This window comes from Budorcas taxicolor, chromosome 1 (genome assembly GCF_023091745.1).
Source record: "Budorcas taxicolor isolate Tak-1 chromosome 1, Takin1.1, whole genome shotgun sequence".
Classification (NCBI taxonomy): domain Eukaryota; kingdom Metazoa; phylum Chordata; class Mammalia; order Artiodactyla; family Bovidae; genus Budorcas; species Budorcas taxicolor.
The window spans coordinates 206,091,393-206,107,519 of NC_068910.1; the positions used below are offsets into that span (position 1 = coordinate 206,091,393).

The 16,127-nt window shown below is 48.8% G+C and overlaps 1 protein-coding gene across 1 annotated transcript in view; it reads right to left on the bottom strand.

The window, feature by feature from the left end:
* PRDM15 (PR/SET domain 15) overlaps window positions 1-11,735 on the bottom strand; it is a 46,790-nt gene extending 35,055 nt beyond the window's left edge. Inside the window, exons 1-4 of the mRNA XM_052638032.1 lie at window positions 11,699-11,735; window positions 11,077-11,170; window positions 9,566-9,719; window positions 7,065-7,317 (exon numbers count right to left, since the gene is read on the bottom strand). Coding sequence (XP_052493992.1) covers window positions 7,065-7,317; window positions 9,566-9,719; window positions 11,077-11,170; window positions 11,699-11,735 — 538 coding nt within the window. The remainder of the gene's footprint in view (window positions 1-7,064; window positions 7,318-9,565; window positions 9,720-11,076; window positions 11,171-11,698) is intronic.
* Window positions 11,736-16,127: the final 4,392 nt, after the last annotated feature.

A 16,127-nucleotide genomic window follows, 5' to 3' on the forward strand; every position in this document is an offset into this window, starting at 1 on the left:
CTCCTTCAGGTGGAAGGAGAAATACTTCCTTCCGTATTTCAATATCTATTCTGGCCAACTGCAAACAGGCATAAAATCTGTTAATTATTAACAGCGCCCAATGTTCTTAGAAGCCCAGAGGTGGAGTCATGGCTACCCTGCTGTTCCTGAACGAGAGTAGTAGGGCAGGGTGGGGAGGCAGATGGTCTGGACGACACGGTTCGAGGGTGATTTCATTAAGATCTGTTCTATCAAACTCAGCCCTGATTAAGGAGCTCTCCTACAGGTTAAAAAAAAAAAGCCAACAGGACAACTGTCACTCGGATTGTTGTTGTTCAGTTGCTAAGTTGGGTCTGACTCTTTGCAACCCCATGGACTGCAGCACGTCAGGCTTCCGTGTCCTTCACTGTCTCCTGGAATTTGCTCAAATTCATGTCCATTGAGTCAGTGATACTACCTACCCATCTCATCCTCTGCCGCCCTCTTCTCCTTTTGCCCTCAATCTTTTCCAGTATCAGCATTTTTCCCAATGAGGTGATTCTCTGCATCAGGTGGTCAAAGTACTGGGGCTTCAGCTTCAGCATCACTCCTTCCAATGAATATACAGGGCTGATTTTCTTCAGGATTGACTGATTTGATCTCCTTGCAGTCCAAGGGACTCTCAAGAGTCTTCTCCAGCAGCATAGTTTTAAAGCATCAATTCTTCGGCACTCAGTCTTCTTTATGGTTCAACTCTCACATCCAGGCTGCAAATACCATAGCTTTGACCATACAGACCTTCGTCAGTAAAGTGATGTCTCTGCTTATTAATACGCTGTCTAGGTTTGTCATAGCTTTCTTCCAAGGAGCAAGCACCTTTTAATTTCATGGCTGCAATCACCATCTGCAGTGATTTTAGAGCCCCAAAATATAAAATCTGTCACTGCTTCCACATTTCCCATTTCTATTTGCCAGGAAGTGATGGGACCAAATGTCATGATCTTAAGTCTTTTGAATGTTGAATTTTAAGCCAGCTTTTTCATTCTCCCCGTTCAACTTCACCAAGAGGCTCTTTAGTTCCTCTTCACTTTCTGCCATTAGAGTGGTATCATCTGCATATCTATGGTTGTTGATATTTCTCCCGGCAATCTTGATTCCAGCTTGTGCTTCATCCAGCCCGCCATTTCACATGATGCATTCTGCACAGAAGTTAAATAAGCAGGGTGACAATATACAGCCTTGTCACACTTGTTTCCCAATTTTGAACCTATTTGTTATTTCATGTCTGGTTCTAACTGCTGCTTCTTGACCTGCATACAGGTTTCTCAGGAGACAGGTAAGGGGGTCTGGTATTCCCATTTCTTGAGGAATTTTCCAGTTTACTGTGATCCACACAGTCAAAGGCTTGAGCACAGTCAATGAAGCAGAAGCAGATGTTTTTCTGGAATTCCCTTCCTTTTCCTATGATCCAGCATATATTGGCAATTTGATCTCTGGTTCCTCTGCCTTTTCTAAATCCAGCTTGTACATCTGGAAGTTCTTGGTTCATGTAATGCTGAAGCTTAGCTTGAAGGAATTTGAGCAGTATTTGCTAGCATGTGAAATTAGTGCAATTGTGCGGTAGTTAGAACATTCTTTGGCACCACCCTTCTTTGGGATTGGAATGAAAACTGACCTCTTCCAGTTCTGTGGCCACTGCTGAGTTTTCCAAATTTGCTGGCATATTGAGTCCAGCACTTTCACAGCGTCATCTTTTAGGGTTTGAAATAGCTCAGCTGGAATTCCATCACCCACACTAGCTTTGTTTGTAGTCATGCTTCCTAAGGCCCACTTGACTTCACACTCCAGTATGTCTGGCTCTAGGTAAGTGACCATACCATCATGGTTATCTGGGTCATTAAGACCTTTTTTGTACAGTTCTTGAGTGTATTTTTGCCACCTCTTCTTAATCTCTTCTGCTTCTGTAAGGTCCTCAGTATTTCTGTCCTTTATGTTTCCCATCTTTGCATGAACTATTCCCTTGATCTCTCCAGTTTTCTTAAAGAAATCTCTAGTCTGTCCCATTCTATTATTTACTACTACTTCTCTGCACTGTTCATTTAAGAAGGCCTCCTTACCTCTCCTTGCTATTCTCTGGAACTCTGCATTCAGTTGGGTATATCTTTCCCTTTCTCCCTTGCTTTTTGCTTCTCTTTTCTCAGCTACTTGTAAAGGCTCTTCAGACAACCACCTGGCCTTCTTGCATTTCTTTTTCTTGGGGATGGTTTTGGTCACTGCCTCCTGTACAGTGTTACGAACCTCTGTCCACAGTTCTTCACTAGCACTGGCACTCCATCTACCAGATCTAATCCCATGAATCCATTTGTCACTTCTACTGTATAATCATGAGAGATTTAATTTAGGTCATATCTGAAAGGTCTAGTGGTTTTCCCTACTTTCTTCACTTTAAACCTGAATTTTGCAGTAAGGAGCTCATGATCTGAGCCACAGTCAGCTCCTGGTCTTGTTTTGCTGACTGTATAAAGCTTCTCCATCTTTGGAGGCAAAGAACATAATCAATCTGACTTTGGCATTGACCATTTGGTATTGTCTATGTTTAGAACTGTCTCTTGTGTTGTTGGAAAAGGGTGTTTCCTATGACCAGTGTGTTCTCTTGGCAAAACTCTGTTAGCCTTTGCCCTGCTTCATTTTATATTCTTCCAAGGCCAAATTTCCCTGTGCTCCAGGTATCTCATGACTTCCTACTTCGGCATTCCAATCCTCTATGATGAAAAAGGTACCCTTTTTTTTGGTGTTAGTTCTAGAAGACATTGTAGGTCTCCATAGAACCGTTCAGCTTCTTCAGCATTAGTGGTTGGGGCATAGACTTGGATTACTTTGATACTGAATGGTTTGCCATGGAAATGAATAGAGATCATTCTGTAGTTTTTGCGACTACACCCAAGTACTGCATTTCAGACTCTTGTTGATTATGAAGGCTACTCCACTTCTTCTAAGAGACTGTTGCCCACAGCAGTAGATATATATAATGGTCATCTGAATTAAATTCACCAATTCCCATCCATTTCAGTTTTACTGATTCCAAAGATGTTAATGATCACTGTTGCCATCTCCTGTTTGACCACATCTAATTTACATTTATCCATGGATATTAAGAAGAGGTGGCAAGAATACACAGAGGAACTATACAAAAAAGATCTTCAGGACATGATGGTAGGATCACTCACCTAGAGCCAGACATCCTCGAATGTGAAGTCAAGCGGGCCTTAGAAAGCATTGCTATGAACAAAGCTAGTGGAGGTGATGGAAGTCCAGTTGAGCTATTTCAAATCCTAAGAGATGATGCTGTGAAAGTGCTGCACTCAATATGCCAGAAATTTGGAAAACTCAGCAGTGGCCACAGGACTGGAAAAGGTCAGTTTTCATTCCAATCCCAAAAAAGGCAATACCAAAGAATGCTCAAACTACCGCACAATTGCACTCATCTCACACACTAGTAAAGTAATGCTCAAAATTCTCCAAGCCAGGCTTCAGCAATACGTGAACCGTGAACTTCCAGATGTTCAAGCTGGTTTTAGAAAAGGCAGAGGAACCAGAGATCAAATTGCCAACATCCACTGGATCATCGAAAAAGCAAGAGCATTCCAGAAAAACATCTATTTCTGCTTTATTGATGATGCCAAAGCCTTTGACTGTGTGGATCACAATAAACTGTGGAAAATTCTTCAAGAGATGGGAATACCAGACCACCTGACCTGCCTCTTGAGAAACCTATATGCAGGTCAGGAAGCAACAGTTAGAACTGGACATGGAACAACAGACTGGTCCAAATAGGAAAAGGAGTACGTCAAGGCTGTATATTGTCACCCTGCTTATTTAACTTATATGCAGAGTACATCATGAGAAATGCTGGGATGGAAGAAGCATAAGCTGGAATCAAGATTGCTGGGAGAAATATCAATAACCTCAGATATGCAGAAGACACCATCCTTATGGCAGAAAGTGAAGAGGAACTAAAGAGCCTCTTGATGAGAGTGAAAGAGGAGAGTGAAAAAGCTGGCTTAAAGCTCAACATTCAGAAAACGAAGATCATGGCATCTGGTTCCATCACTTCATGGGAAATAGATGGGGCAACAGTGGAAACAGTGTCAGACTTTATTTTCTTGGGCTCCAAAATCACTGCAGATGGTGACTGCAGCCATGAAGTGAAAAGATGCTTACTCCTTGGAAGGAAAGTTATGACCAACCTAGACAGTATATTCAAAAGCAGAGACATTACTTTGCCAACAAAGGTCCATCTAGTCAAGGCTATGGTTTTTCCAGTGGTGATGTATGGATGTGAGAGTTGGACTGTAAAGAAAGCTGACTGCTGAAGAATTGATGCTTTTGAACTGTGGTGTTGGAGAAGACTCTTGAGAGTCCCTGGGACTGCAAGGAGATCCAACCAGTCCATTCTGAAGGAGATCAGTCCTGGGTGTTCTTTGGAAGGAATGATGCTAAAGCTGAAGCTCCAGTACTTTGGCCACCTCATGCAAAGAGTTGACTCATTGGAAAAGACTCTGATGCTGGGAGGGATTGGGGGCAGGAGGAGAAGGGGACGACAGAGGAAGAGATGGTTGGATGGCATCACCAACTCGATGGACGTGAGTCTGAGTGAACTCCGGGAGTTGGTGATGGACAGGGAGGCCTGGCGTGCTGCGGTTCATGGGATCGCAAAGAGTCAGACACAACTGAGCGACTGAACTGAACTGAACTGATGGCTCTAACATTTCAGGTTCCTATGCAATATTGTTCTTTACAGCACTGGACTTTACTTTCACCATGAGACATATCCACAGCTGAGTGTTATTTCCACTTGGCCTAGCCACTTCATTCTTTCTAGAGCTATTAGTAATTGCCCTCCACTCTTTCCCAGTACCATACTGGACACGTTCCGACCTGGGGTCTCATCTTCCAGTGTCATATCCTTTTGCCTTTCCATACTGTTCATAGGGTTCTCGCGCCAAGAATACTGGAGTGGTTTGCCATTCCCTCCTCCAGTGGATCACGTTTCTGTCAGAACTCTTTACTATAACCCATCCGTCTTGGGTGGCCCTGCCCAGCATGGCTCATAGCTCCAATGAATTACATGTGCTCCTTTGCACTGACAAGTCTGTGATCCATGAAGGAGAAACTCCAATATGGGGAGATAACCTCTGTGCCGGCTTTGACCTTGAGAGTCATGAGGCATGTGCCACACACAACAGATAAGGTCAGACCCTAACAACCAAACCCTGACGTGCAGTCTAGGATGGTCACATGGAATACGGAATCCAGGACACGAGGAAACCAGGTCAGTAAGATGCTGGTGAGCCTGGAAGCAGTGGGGGAGCTGGCTTCATCCCACCCACTGCGGGTGCCTCTGAGGGGCAGGGCCAGGTACCCAGTTTTAGCAAATCCAGAGGGTGGGTCTAGGAGCAGTCTGGTGAAAAACCAAGGGTCTCTCCAAATTCCTTCTGTCCCCTTTCCTATCAAAATAAAGGCCCATCAAGGCCAGTGTCCCTCTGCAGTATCCCTGGGAAGATGTAAACCCTCTGCTGCCATCAGGCCCCATGTGCAGCCGTCTGTCTTTCCTGGGGGACCCCCCCAGAAGCTCAGCACACTGCCACCCGCACCCAGCCTATAGTCACTGAAGAAATGCTCTGGAAATTCACATCTACCCAGAGACTCTGGGTAGGAGCTTTGAAGAAGTAACCAAGGCAAGGCTGGTGAGACTGGATTCGGGTGGTCCTAAATCCACTGACTGGTATCCTCATAGGGAGAGGATCCAGAGACCCAGGGAGAGATCCTTGAAGGGACAAGATGATGCAGCGACCAGCCAAGGATCGCCAAAGGCCATCAGCAACACCAGAGCTGGAACAGGGGCCCGGAAAGGACCCTCCCTCCCAACCTCGGGAGGAACCAGCCCTACCCACAGCTAGATCCTGGACTTCAGGCTTTCAGACTGTGAGATAGTGTATTTCTCTCATTTAAGCCCTGGTCTGTGGTGCTCTGACAAACCATATGGGCCACCTCACGGACCTCCAGTATCCCTCCTTGATACCGCTGGGCAAGCCCACCTGGAGTGGCTCCCAAACCTCAGCTACGATGGAGGGGTCATGGGACAGCCCAGAGCACCCCAAACCTGTAACTCCTCTTGCCCTACTGAGCCATCTGTAACCCACAGTGCTCAAAACAAGAGATCATTTCCTTGTCAGAATCCTGTGGTTTGGGGTCAGGAGGAAAGCCAGTGTCTGCTTCTCCCCAAGAGGAATTCATCTTAGAGGCAGCCACGAGCGTGTCTGCCCCAGGCAGTCCCAAGTGGGGTGTGTGAAATCCCATTCACCCAGGTCACAGCCCCACATGCAGGCCATCCACAAGGTCAGGTGGGGAGGACATGCAACCAAAGGACCTACAATGGGGGTGCAAAAGACTTAAGTCCACCGGCCCCCTCACAAGGTCAGATGCCCCAGTTCGGGGTGGCAAGCCCTGCATCGATTTGCTTCTCCGGTACGATACAGGTGAATCACAGGTGTCCACTAGGTCTTTCTCTGACCCCACCCACCCACATACACATGCATGTACACATCCATGGATGTGTATACACACACACACACACACACACACACACACACACACACACACACGATGCAGGTGAATCACAGATGTCCACTAGGTCTTTCTCTGACCCAACCCACACACATACACATGCATGTACACATTCATGGATGTGTACACACACACACACCCCAACGGTTCAAATCCTGATTCCTTCACTCTCTGCTCTGTGACTCAAGGAAGGTTTCTTAACCTCTCTGTGCTCCATGCCCTCTGCCCAAACCCTGGGACCATAACCTGACCCCAGAGGACGGGCAGGTGAGTGATGTGGGAAGCCACAGGACCGAGCTGGGAATGGAGCTGCCGCCAGCAAGCCTGCCCTGGGGCGAGCTCTTCTAACAGCCTCTCAGGCTGGGCAATCAACATGCAGACCAACCAACCCAGCCACATTCCCCACCCCCGCAGGCCTGCCCAGCCAGACGCCTCCCACTAACATTAGGCTGCTGTGTAAGGCAGGGGTCAGCACATACCCTGGAGCCCGGGGCAGGCCTGCCTCAGCATGGGCTTGTCCATCCTCTTGGCGTAGAAGGCTGCGTACCACACACGCAGCTCGGTGCCCGGAGGGATGTCCCGGGAGGTGGTGAAGTACACGTCGCTGCCATGCTGGAAGGCCGTCAGGTTCTGGTGTCCCGGCTCCGCTGCCGGCCGCACCAGCATCATCCAGTTGCAGTCGTCCTCGTTGGAGGTGTCGAAGCACACGGGGTGCCCATCCTTCTGGAACACCTGGAGGTGGGGGGAGCGCAGACCACCGCAGGGCCGGGGGGCGGCTGGTTATCCACCAGTGTGTGTTAGCGTGCACACAGGTGTGTGTGTGTGCATCCATGCACACATGGGGCTACTAAGTGACCCGTCTAGACACTGCCCCATCAGTCAGTGGCCACGGGCCTGATCTACATTGATGGGTGACCACACTGATGGGAGGGCAGGGGAAGACCCCCGAAACAGGTCAGGCTGGTCACAGGCAAAGGGGAAGCAGGAGGCACAGCTAAATTAGGTCAGGTGTCACAGGAGGCCTGAGTTCTCAGGTGGGTACTGGGATGCCTCATCTCCACCTGTGGTCCAGGCAGGTACCTGGTCACGTGTGCTCTGCTCTTGTTCCAGGATGCACAAGGAAGCCTGAGCTCTACTCCCAGGTCAGGAGTTCTTAGGAGCCCTGAGTGCTACACATGGTCCTGCTGGGAATGAGGACACCTAAGGTCTACCTGTGGTCCAGGTGTAGAACCTGGACACACAGCTCTAGTCAGTTTTCAAGTGGGCATGAAGACACCTGAGTTCTACTCCTGGCCCAGGGTGTCAGTGGAACACCTGAACTCTATACCTGGATAGGTGTATCAGGTCACCTGAGTTCTTTTTCCAGTTCTTTTACAAGTATGTTCAATGACTTTGGCAAAGTTTCTCAATCCTTTTTTTAAAATTTTAGTTATTTATTGGTTTATTTATTGACTTTTTGACCATTCCAGGTGGCATGCGGGATCTTAGTTCCCAGACCAGCGATTGGACCTGTGCACCCTTCGGTGGAACTGCGGAGTCTTAACCACTGGACCATGAAGTCCCATTCCTTGATCTTTATAAGCTGTGCCCTCATCTAAAACGCAGCACTATCACTTTACAGATGGAATGCAGGCAGGGACAAGGGGGAGAAGCTTGAATATTTTGAAGTTCAAAGTAACCACATGGAATAGGGGGCTCCTGACCCCTATTTTCTGATGCAATTGTTGCTTCCTCATTATAGAAAGAAATTTCCTTCTTCTTCTGGCTTTTCCTGTAGGGGCTCCCCACTGCTAAGAGCTAGAGAACCCCCTCTGAGAAGGGGAGCAGGTGGAGGGGGTTACCAGGTGCCTAATGCCCCCCAGTCGGTACAGGGGCTACTCCCAGTTGGCCTTAGCTTCCTTCTGTGGGCATAAAGGTGCCCCCAGCACCCAGATACCCAACACTGAGCCTGTGCTGGAACAACTCAATACCAGACACAGACCTTCGGAATCTTTAGTCACCGAAAGAAACCAAAACAGGCACAAAGGGCTTTTTCAAAGAGGCCTTGGCCAACCACGGGCCCACAGTGATTACGCCCATCAGCCCTGGGTCTCTTGACATCACTCCTGCACATAAAACAGCCTTTCTTTCTTTCCTTTCTTTGTAAACAAATCAAGTCCCTTTCCTTTCTCTCCACCATGCTGAAATCTGCCTTGTAAACTCAGTTCTCCGAGGACTGTCGAGTCCCCATGGTCAGCTGGATCATCTCTGTCCGAAAACACTTGGGTCTCTGCTAAGGGTCTCCAGGAAAGCTCCCCTCTGGGGCACACTGCTGTCTGACCAGTGCCTGTTCCTCTCAGTTTATTTCATGGGTGTTTCTGAAGGCTGGCTGCGGCTGAGCCCTCTGGGCCTAGGGCCAGAGCTGTGACCCATACTCAGAATCCCAGCCTCGCGGCACGTCTGGGGGTCTCACTTTAAGTGATCAAGTCCTCCCTGTGATTTTCTTCCATTTCCTTTTTCTCAGTATCACAGAGAAGCCATCACCTCCCTGTCTGATGTGTTTTCAGAGCTGCCAAATTTTGCACTGGTCTCTTATCAACACAAAACACCTTCCTTTTGAAAGAGCCTTGCAAAGTTCCCTACACTCCATGCAGGTGTGAAATCCCCACGCGGTCCTGCAAATTCCATAGAAAGCCCCTCCTATAGCCTGCACTGGTGGGCAGCGGGGTGGGGGGAGGTCCACTCTTGCCTATGTTTTAAATACACTCTTCTGAGTTTTGCAAAATACTAACTTAACTCATGCTCCTGTGATATAAAAATAAACTAAAAACAAAATAAAAAGAAACACTGTCTTGGAAATTCAGCAGGACTGCAACACCTAGAGCTGTCTCTATGACGTTTATAAATTACTGAACTGTTCAGTGAGCATCGCCCTCGCCCACCTGCACGCGAGGAAGGTCACAAACAAGGATCCTGCAGCCCCCACCAGCCCAGCGTGTACCTTCAGTGGAAACGCAGACTCCTTCTCCCATTTGGCGACGCGTCGTGACTCAAATGGGCCGAACTGAGTGCGCTTGACGAGCTGGGTCACGGCAAACACCCCCTCAGCTCCGTCTTCTAGGCGTCTGATCTCCAGGTTGGAGGGAAGGGATGACCTAGAGATAAAACAAAGCAAGAGAGTCTCTGCCCCGAGTGCCCACTGGCCAGGGTGCCACCAGAGACAGAGGGTTAGGACAATGGAGAAGGTCGCTCCCGCTGGCCCCAGAGCAGCTGATGGAGAGGCACTGACTTGGAAGATGTGTTTATACTCCCTACCCAGGAGACAGAGCTAATGCTCACGTGCATGTGCGTGTGCATGCGCACACACACGCACACACACCCCCCCCCTCCACCCAAGTGGGCCCATAGAGAGGGAGGGAGGTCCACAAAGAGGGATTCCCGCGAGGCTGCGCTGGGCTGGGTTCATCATGAATGTGGCCTTTTTAAGTCAACTCAGGCAATGTTAAGGAGAGGACATGTGTATCCCGGGGGAAGAGGAAGGGAGGCATGTAGGTGGGGACCTAACGCGAGCCAAGACCAGGGCACGCCTAACCCACTTCTGGCGTGGTGCATGGACCCCTCACAGAAGCGGCAGGCCAGTTGAGACGAGGAACCCATCCGGGAAGGACCGATGACTCCCAGTGGAGCTTTGTGGGCAACGGGCAACCACTGAAGGGTCTGGAAGAGAGCTGGTCAGATCCGTGCTCTGGGCCAAAATAGGAATCTCTTTGCTCTGCACAGGTAAGTCACAGTCAAACCAGTTGGGAGGCTTCTAGGAACAGCAGTGATAAGAGGACAGCTTGAGTGCCAGCCCATTCCTAAAGCAGATGTCGTGATGACAGCCACGTCCGAGGGGCCATCCTCTCCTCTTTACAGATGAGACAACCGAGATGCAAGAGAGGCACGTCTCGTCCAAGTCCAAACAGCTACTACGTGGCAACAGGGCTGCAACCTGGGGCTCCATAGGGGACACGGTCCCCCGACCCCAGGGAAATGTGGGCTGGCAGAGCCACGGAGCCCCGGCTCCAGATCTAGGGGCTCATCCAGCAGCTATTCCCCCTTTGCCTGGCCACCTGCACTCACTGCCCACGGCTCCAGCCCCCAACCAGGCATGTGTCAGACAGCGAGCCTGGGTTTGAACCACAGGGGAGACTGAATGAGCAGACCTACAACCTCGGCTGTGGTTGTTTGGTGTATAAATCAACTCAGCGCACCAGCTGAACCAGGAACTAGATAAAAGACATTAACCCAGATGCCTCCTTGACACGCCCTGGCTCATCCCAGGGGCAGGTAACCAGCTTGCAGTGGGTGAAGATCTCGGATGGCCTCAAACGAGAGGACGGTCCCTCTCCTCATTTGCTGTCTCCTCCCTTTGTGTAGACACCGAGGTGGCCAGGCTCTTGCTACAGGTGACAAACAGACAACCCTGTTTGACAGGCAGGATGGTAAAGATAGCTGGAGGGGGTCACTCACCTGGCCCTGCTTAACACGAAGGAGTCTTTGACCATGACCACTGGGCCCAGCTCAGGACATTCAGAGTCGTGGTACTGGCTGCAGTCCTCACACCCTGAAAACAGACATCCTGGCATCAGCGAGGGGCATCAAGAGGGGAGGGAGATGCCCACAGAGCATCCTGCAGCCTGGGGGTGACCCACAGCACTCCCCACAAGTTCAAAAAGTGAGCAACACAGGACACGTGCCCCTAGGAGAAAAACCCAGCTCCACGGCACACGGCAAGGCTGTCCAAGTCAGCTCTATGGGGATGCAGGACAGGGTCTCCGTAAATGAGAGTAACTGAAAATTTACCAACGTAACCTGTTTCTCATAAACTGAACATGTCAAAAACCTTTCTAAAACCCGGGATGACCTTTCTGAGTCTGCTGCCACCCCTGCCCCAGTGCCCTTTGCAGGGAGTTCTGGGAAAGAAGATTCTTTTAAAATCAGTCCTGGTAGCACATTTCGTGTCATACACCGTGGTTCTTAGTAACAGGGAAAATCCCATCTAAAAGGAGACAGCTTTTCTCTACACAAAGACCAGACGTGCACGTGACTCTGCCTGCTGGTGAAGGTGGGCCCCAGGCCCCGGAACACTCACAGATGAACATGATCTCTTCATTCCCGTCCTCAGCCATCGCCGCCACCTGTCAGGACACAGCGCCGCATTAGTGAGCAGCTTTGGGCCCAAGGCATTTTTTTTTTTTAATTTATTGAGTAAACTTGATTTACAATGTGGTGTTAATTTCTGCTACATGGCGAAGTGATTCCGTTACATATGCATGCGTGCCGAGTCACTTCAGTCGTGTCCAGCTCTTTGTGACCCTGTGGACTGTACCCACCAGGCTCCTCTGTCCATGGGATTCTCCAGGCAAGAGCACTGGAGTGGGCTGCCGTGCCCTTCTCCATCAGTTATATATACAATTCTTCCTTACATTCTTTCCCACTGGCATTTTTGATGATTAATATTTTTTAACTGGAGGATAATTACTTTACGAGATTGTGTTAGTTCCTGCGGTAGGATGAAGTGAATCAGCTACAATGTATACATATATCCCCTCCCTTGCGGACCTCCCTCCCACCCCCATCTCACACCTCAACATCACCACGGAGCACCGAGACGGAGCACCGAGCTGAGCTCCCTGTGCTTCTGGACCTAGAGTCTGTCATACAGAGTAAAGTTAGGAAGAGAAAAATTTCACATATGAATGCATATATGTGAAATCCAGAAAAAAGAATACAAATGAACCTATTTCCAAGGGAGGAATAGAGACACAGATGTAGACACATGTGAACACAGTGGGGGAAGGGGAGGGTGGGACGTATTGGGAGATTGGGATGGACATATATACATTTCTGTGTGTAAAATAGCTACCTAGTGGGAAGCTGCTATAGAGACAGGAAGCTCAGCTCAGTGCTCCACTGGCATTTTTTTTTTTTTTTTTTTTTTTAGTATTTATTTATTTGGTTGCACCAGGCATGTGGTAGTTCCCTGACCACGGATCTAACATAGGCCCCCTGCATTGGGAGCATGGAGTCTTAGCCACTGGACCGCCAGGGAGGTCCCCCTCCGTTGGCATTTTTAAAGACAGTTCCTGCTCCCATGGACAGAGGAGCCTGGTAGGCTGAAGTCCATGGGGTCGCTAACAGTCTGACACGACTGAGTGACTTCACTTTTGACTTTTCACTTTCATGTATTGGAGAAGGAAATGGCAACCCACCCCAGTGTTCTTGCCTGGAGAATCCCAGGGATGGGGGAGCCTGGTGGGCTGCCGTCTATGGGGTCGCACAGAGTCGGACATGACTGGTGCGATTTAGCAGCAGCAGCAGCAGCTAATGGCCCCCTAAATCCTATATAGAAACTGACTTTGTGATTAGAAGAAAAATTATTTTTCCATTTTGTTTTTTCGGTCACACCATGTGGCTTGCAGAATCTTAGTTCCCTGACCAGGGATAGAACCTGGGCTCTTGCAGTAGAAGCACAGAGCCCTAACCACTGCACAGCCAGGGAATTCCCTGACTTTGTGCTCTAAAGGCAACATGCAGTACGGTCCTCTTTATTGTGGGATGGGTTTGGGCCTTGAAATGTTTCCTCACTCAGAACAATGTTGCTTTTAGCAAGCCATGCATGTGCATGGCTCTGGATTTAGGACACTGTTGTGAACCCTGACTTTCACCTTTCCCTAGCGGCCATCCGCTTCCATTTGTAAAATAAATGTTGTTGTTCTTGTTCAATCGCTCAGTTGTATCTGACTCTTGCGACTCTATGGACTGCAGCACGCCAGCCTTCCCTGTGCATCACCATCTCTGAGCTTGCTCAAATTCAAGTCCACTGAGTCAGTGATGCCATCCAACCATCTCAACCTCTGTTGCCCCCTTCTTCTCCTGCTTTCAATCTTTCCCAGCATCAGGGTCTTTTCCAATGAGTCTACTCTTCACATCAGGTGGCCAAAGTACTGGAGTTTCAGCTTCAGCACAGTTCTTCCAATGAACACCCAGGACTGATTTCCTTTAGGATGGACTTATCTCCTTGCAGTCCAAGGGACTCCCAAGAGTCTTCTCCAAAACCACAGTTCAAAAGCATCAATTCTTCAGCACTCAGATGAAAGTGAAAGAGGAGAGTGAAAAAGTTGGCTTAAAGCTCAACATTCAGAAAACTAAGATCACGGCATCCAGTCCCATCACTTCATGGCAAATAGATGGGGAAACAGTGGCTGACTTTATTTTGAGAGGCTCCAAAATTACTGCAGATGGTGACTGCAGCCATGAAATTAAAAGACGCTTACTCCTTGGAAGGAAAGTTATGACCAAGCTAGACAGCATATTAAAAAGCAGAGATATTACTTTGTCAGCAAAGGTCCGTCTAGTCAAGGCTATGGTTTTTCCAGTAGTCATGTATGGATGCGAGAGTTGGACTATAAAAAAAGCTGAGTGCTGAAGAACAATGCTTTTGAACTGTGGTGTTGGAGAAGACTCTTGAGAGTCCCTTGGACAGAAGGAGATCTAACCAGTCCATCCTAAACATCAGTCCTGGGTGTTCATTGGAAGGACTGATGCTGAAGCTGAAACTCCAATACTTTGGCCACCTCATGCGAAGAGCTGACTCATTGGAAAAGACCCTGATGCTGGGAAAGATTGACAGCAGGAGGAGAAGAGGACGACAGAGGATAAGATAGTTGGATGGCATCACCAACTCAAGGGACATGGGTTTGGGTGGACTCTGGGAGTTGGTGGTGGACAGGGAGGCCTGGTGTGCTGCAATTCATGGGGTTGGAAAGAGTCGGATATGACTGAGCAACTGAACAGCTTTCTTTATGGTCCAACTCTCACATCCATACATGACTACTGGTAAAACCACATCCTTGACTATATGGACCTTTGTCAGCAAAGTGATGTTTGCGCTTTTTCATACATTAAGCTTGTCATAGCTTTTCTTCCAAGGAGCAAGTGTCTTTTAATTTCATGGCTGTAGTCACTCTCCACAGTGATTTCGGAGCCTAAGGAAATACTCTGTCACTGTTCCCATTGTTTCCCCATCTATTCGCCATGAAGTGATGGGACCAGATGCCATGATCTTAGTTTTTTTTTAATATACTGCCATTTAAAGAAAGCCAGTTTTCATGTGGCCACTTCTACTCTCCCTCCCTCACAGGACTGTGAATGCCTCCAGGGCAGCCTTGTCTCACATGACCTCTGTTTTTCTCCACCTGCTAACCTCTGCGAAACACCACATTTCTCTCGGGGACTAAGGCACCACCTAACACCATGGAGGGGAGCCCTCCCGCTCTCCACAAAACCTTTATCACATCCGGTCACTTTTATTTCCGGTTCAGCCTTGAGGTTCACCTCCATAGCAGGCAGCCACGCCCAGCCCCACTACCTATATATTTGTGGGCAATCTGAACATCTTCATTCTGGGGTCTCAGACTCCTGACCCATAAAAGGGAAATTAAGATGCCCACCCCATATAGTTTTGGGGTGAGTATAAAGTGAGATACACCTGGTGTGTGCCACTCACTAACAGTTCCTCTTCCACCCCACCCCTCCATCCCCAATTAAGTCAACCCAGTACATCCTTCCTGTATCCCACTCCTGGCCAAGACCATCTGTGGTACCATTTTGGGGAAGTATGCAGGCTGGCATACTTCCTGAATGCTGATTCCATATGCCCTCTGCCCCATTTCCATCCCCAGGAGCTATTAAAGGATGAACAGCAGACAATGCAAAGTCCAAATGAAAATGCAGATTTGCTGAGCACATAATTTCATGAGCAGAGTAGAGGACAGAGTTGAAAATTCCACCACGGAAGTCAATTAGTTACAAGGAAACAAGGCAGAGAGATGGGATTTCCAATTTGCCCTTAAAATGCCAAGGATCATATTTTCCCCCAAACACAGCACAATAGTTTCTGTTCCTAGGAACACTCCTTTACATTACAAGATGTCTCAGGTGGCTCAGCATGTTTGACTTGGGGGCTTCCTGCCTGATGGCCTGCACGGGCAGGGTCAGAGGTCAGTCTGGAATGTGGGCAAGCAGCTGGTCACAGAGCAAAAGAGGAAGGACAAACAGGAAGAAACATGTGGAAACCCACTTTCGTGAGCTGCTGAGGTGCCCCCAGGGGCCTGAGAACCGTCTGCCCACTGGCAGGAACCCCCTCCACTGGTCAATACCCGGTCATGTTCAAGGAAGTTCTCAAGAACTTCCTTGAACTTTCTGCATGATTCTGCCAGGTCATGGCAGAATACAGGGTTCCCACAAAGCTGGCAGCATCAGAGAGTGCAAACGACAGGAACCATTCTGGCCTTTCTCGAGGCCTGATGTGGCCACCGGCCTCTGGTCTGGCCTCTCAAGGAGTCCAGTTCCTGGCTATTCTGTGAACACTGGGGTGCCAGAATCTTTCCGAATTACAGTTTTCTCTCAGGGATATACCCAGGGATTGCTGGATCATACGTTAGTTCTTAGTTTTTTAGGGAACCTCCATAGTTCTTTCCACAGTGGCTGTACCAATCGACACTCCCTCCAACAGAGTG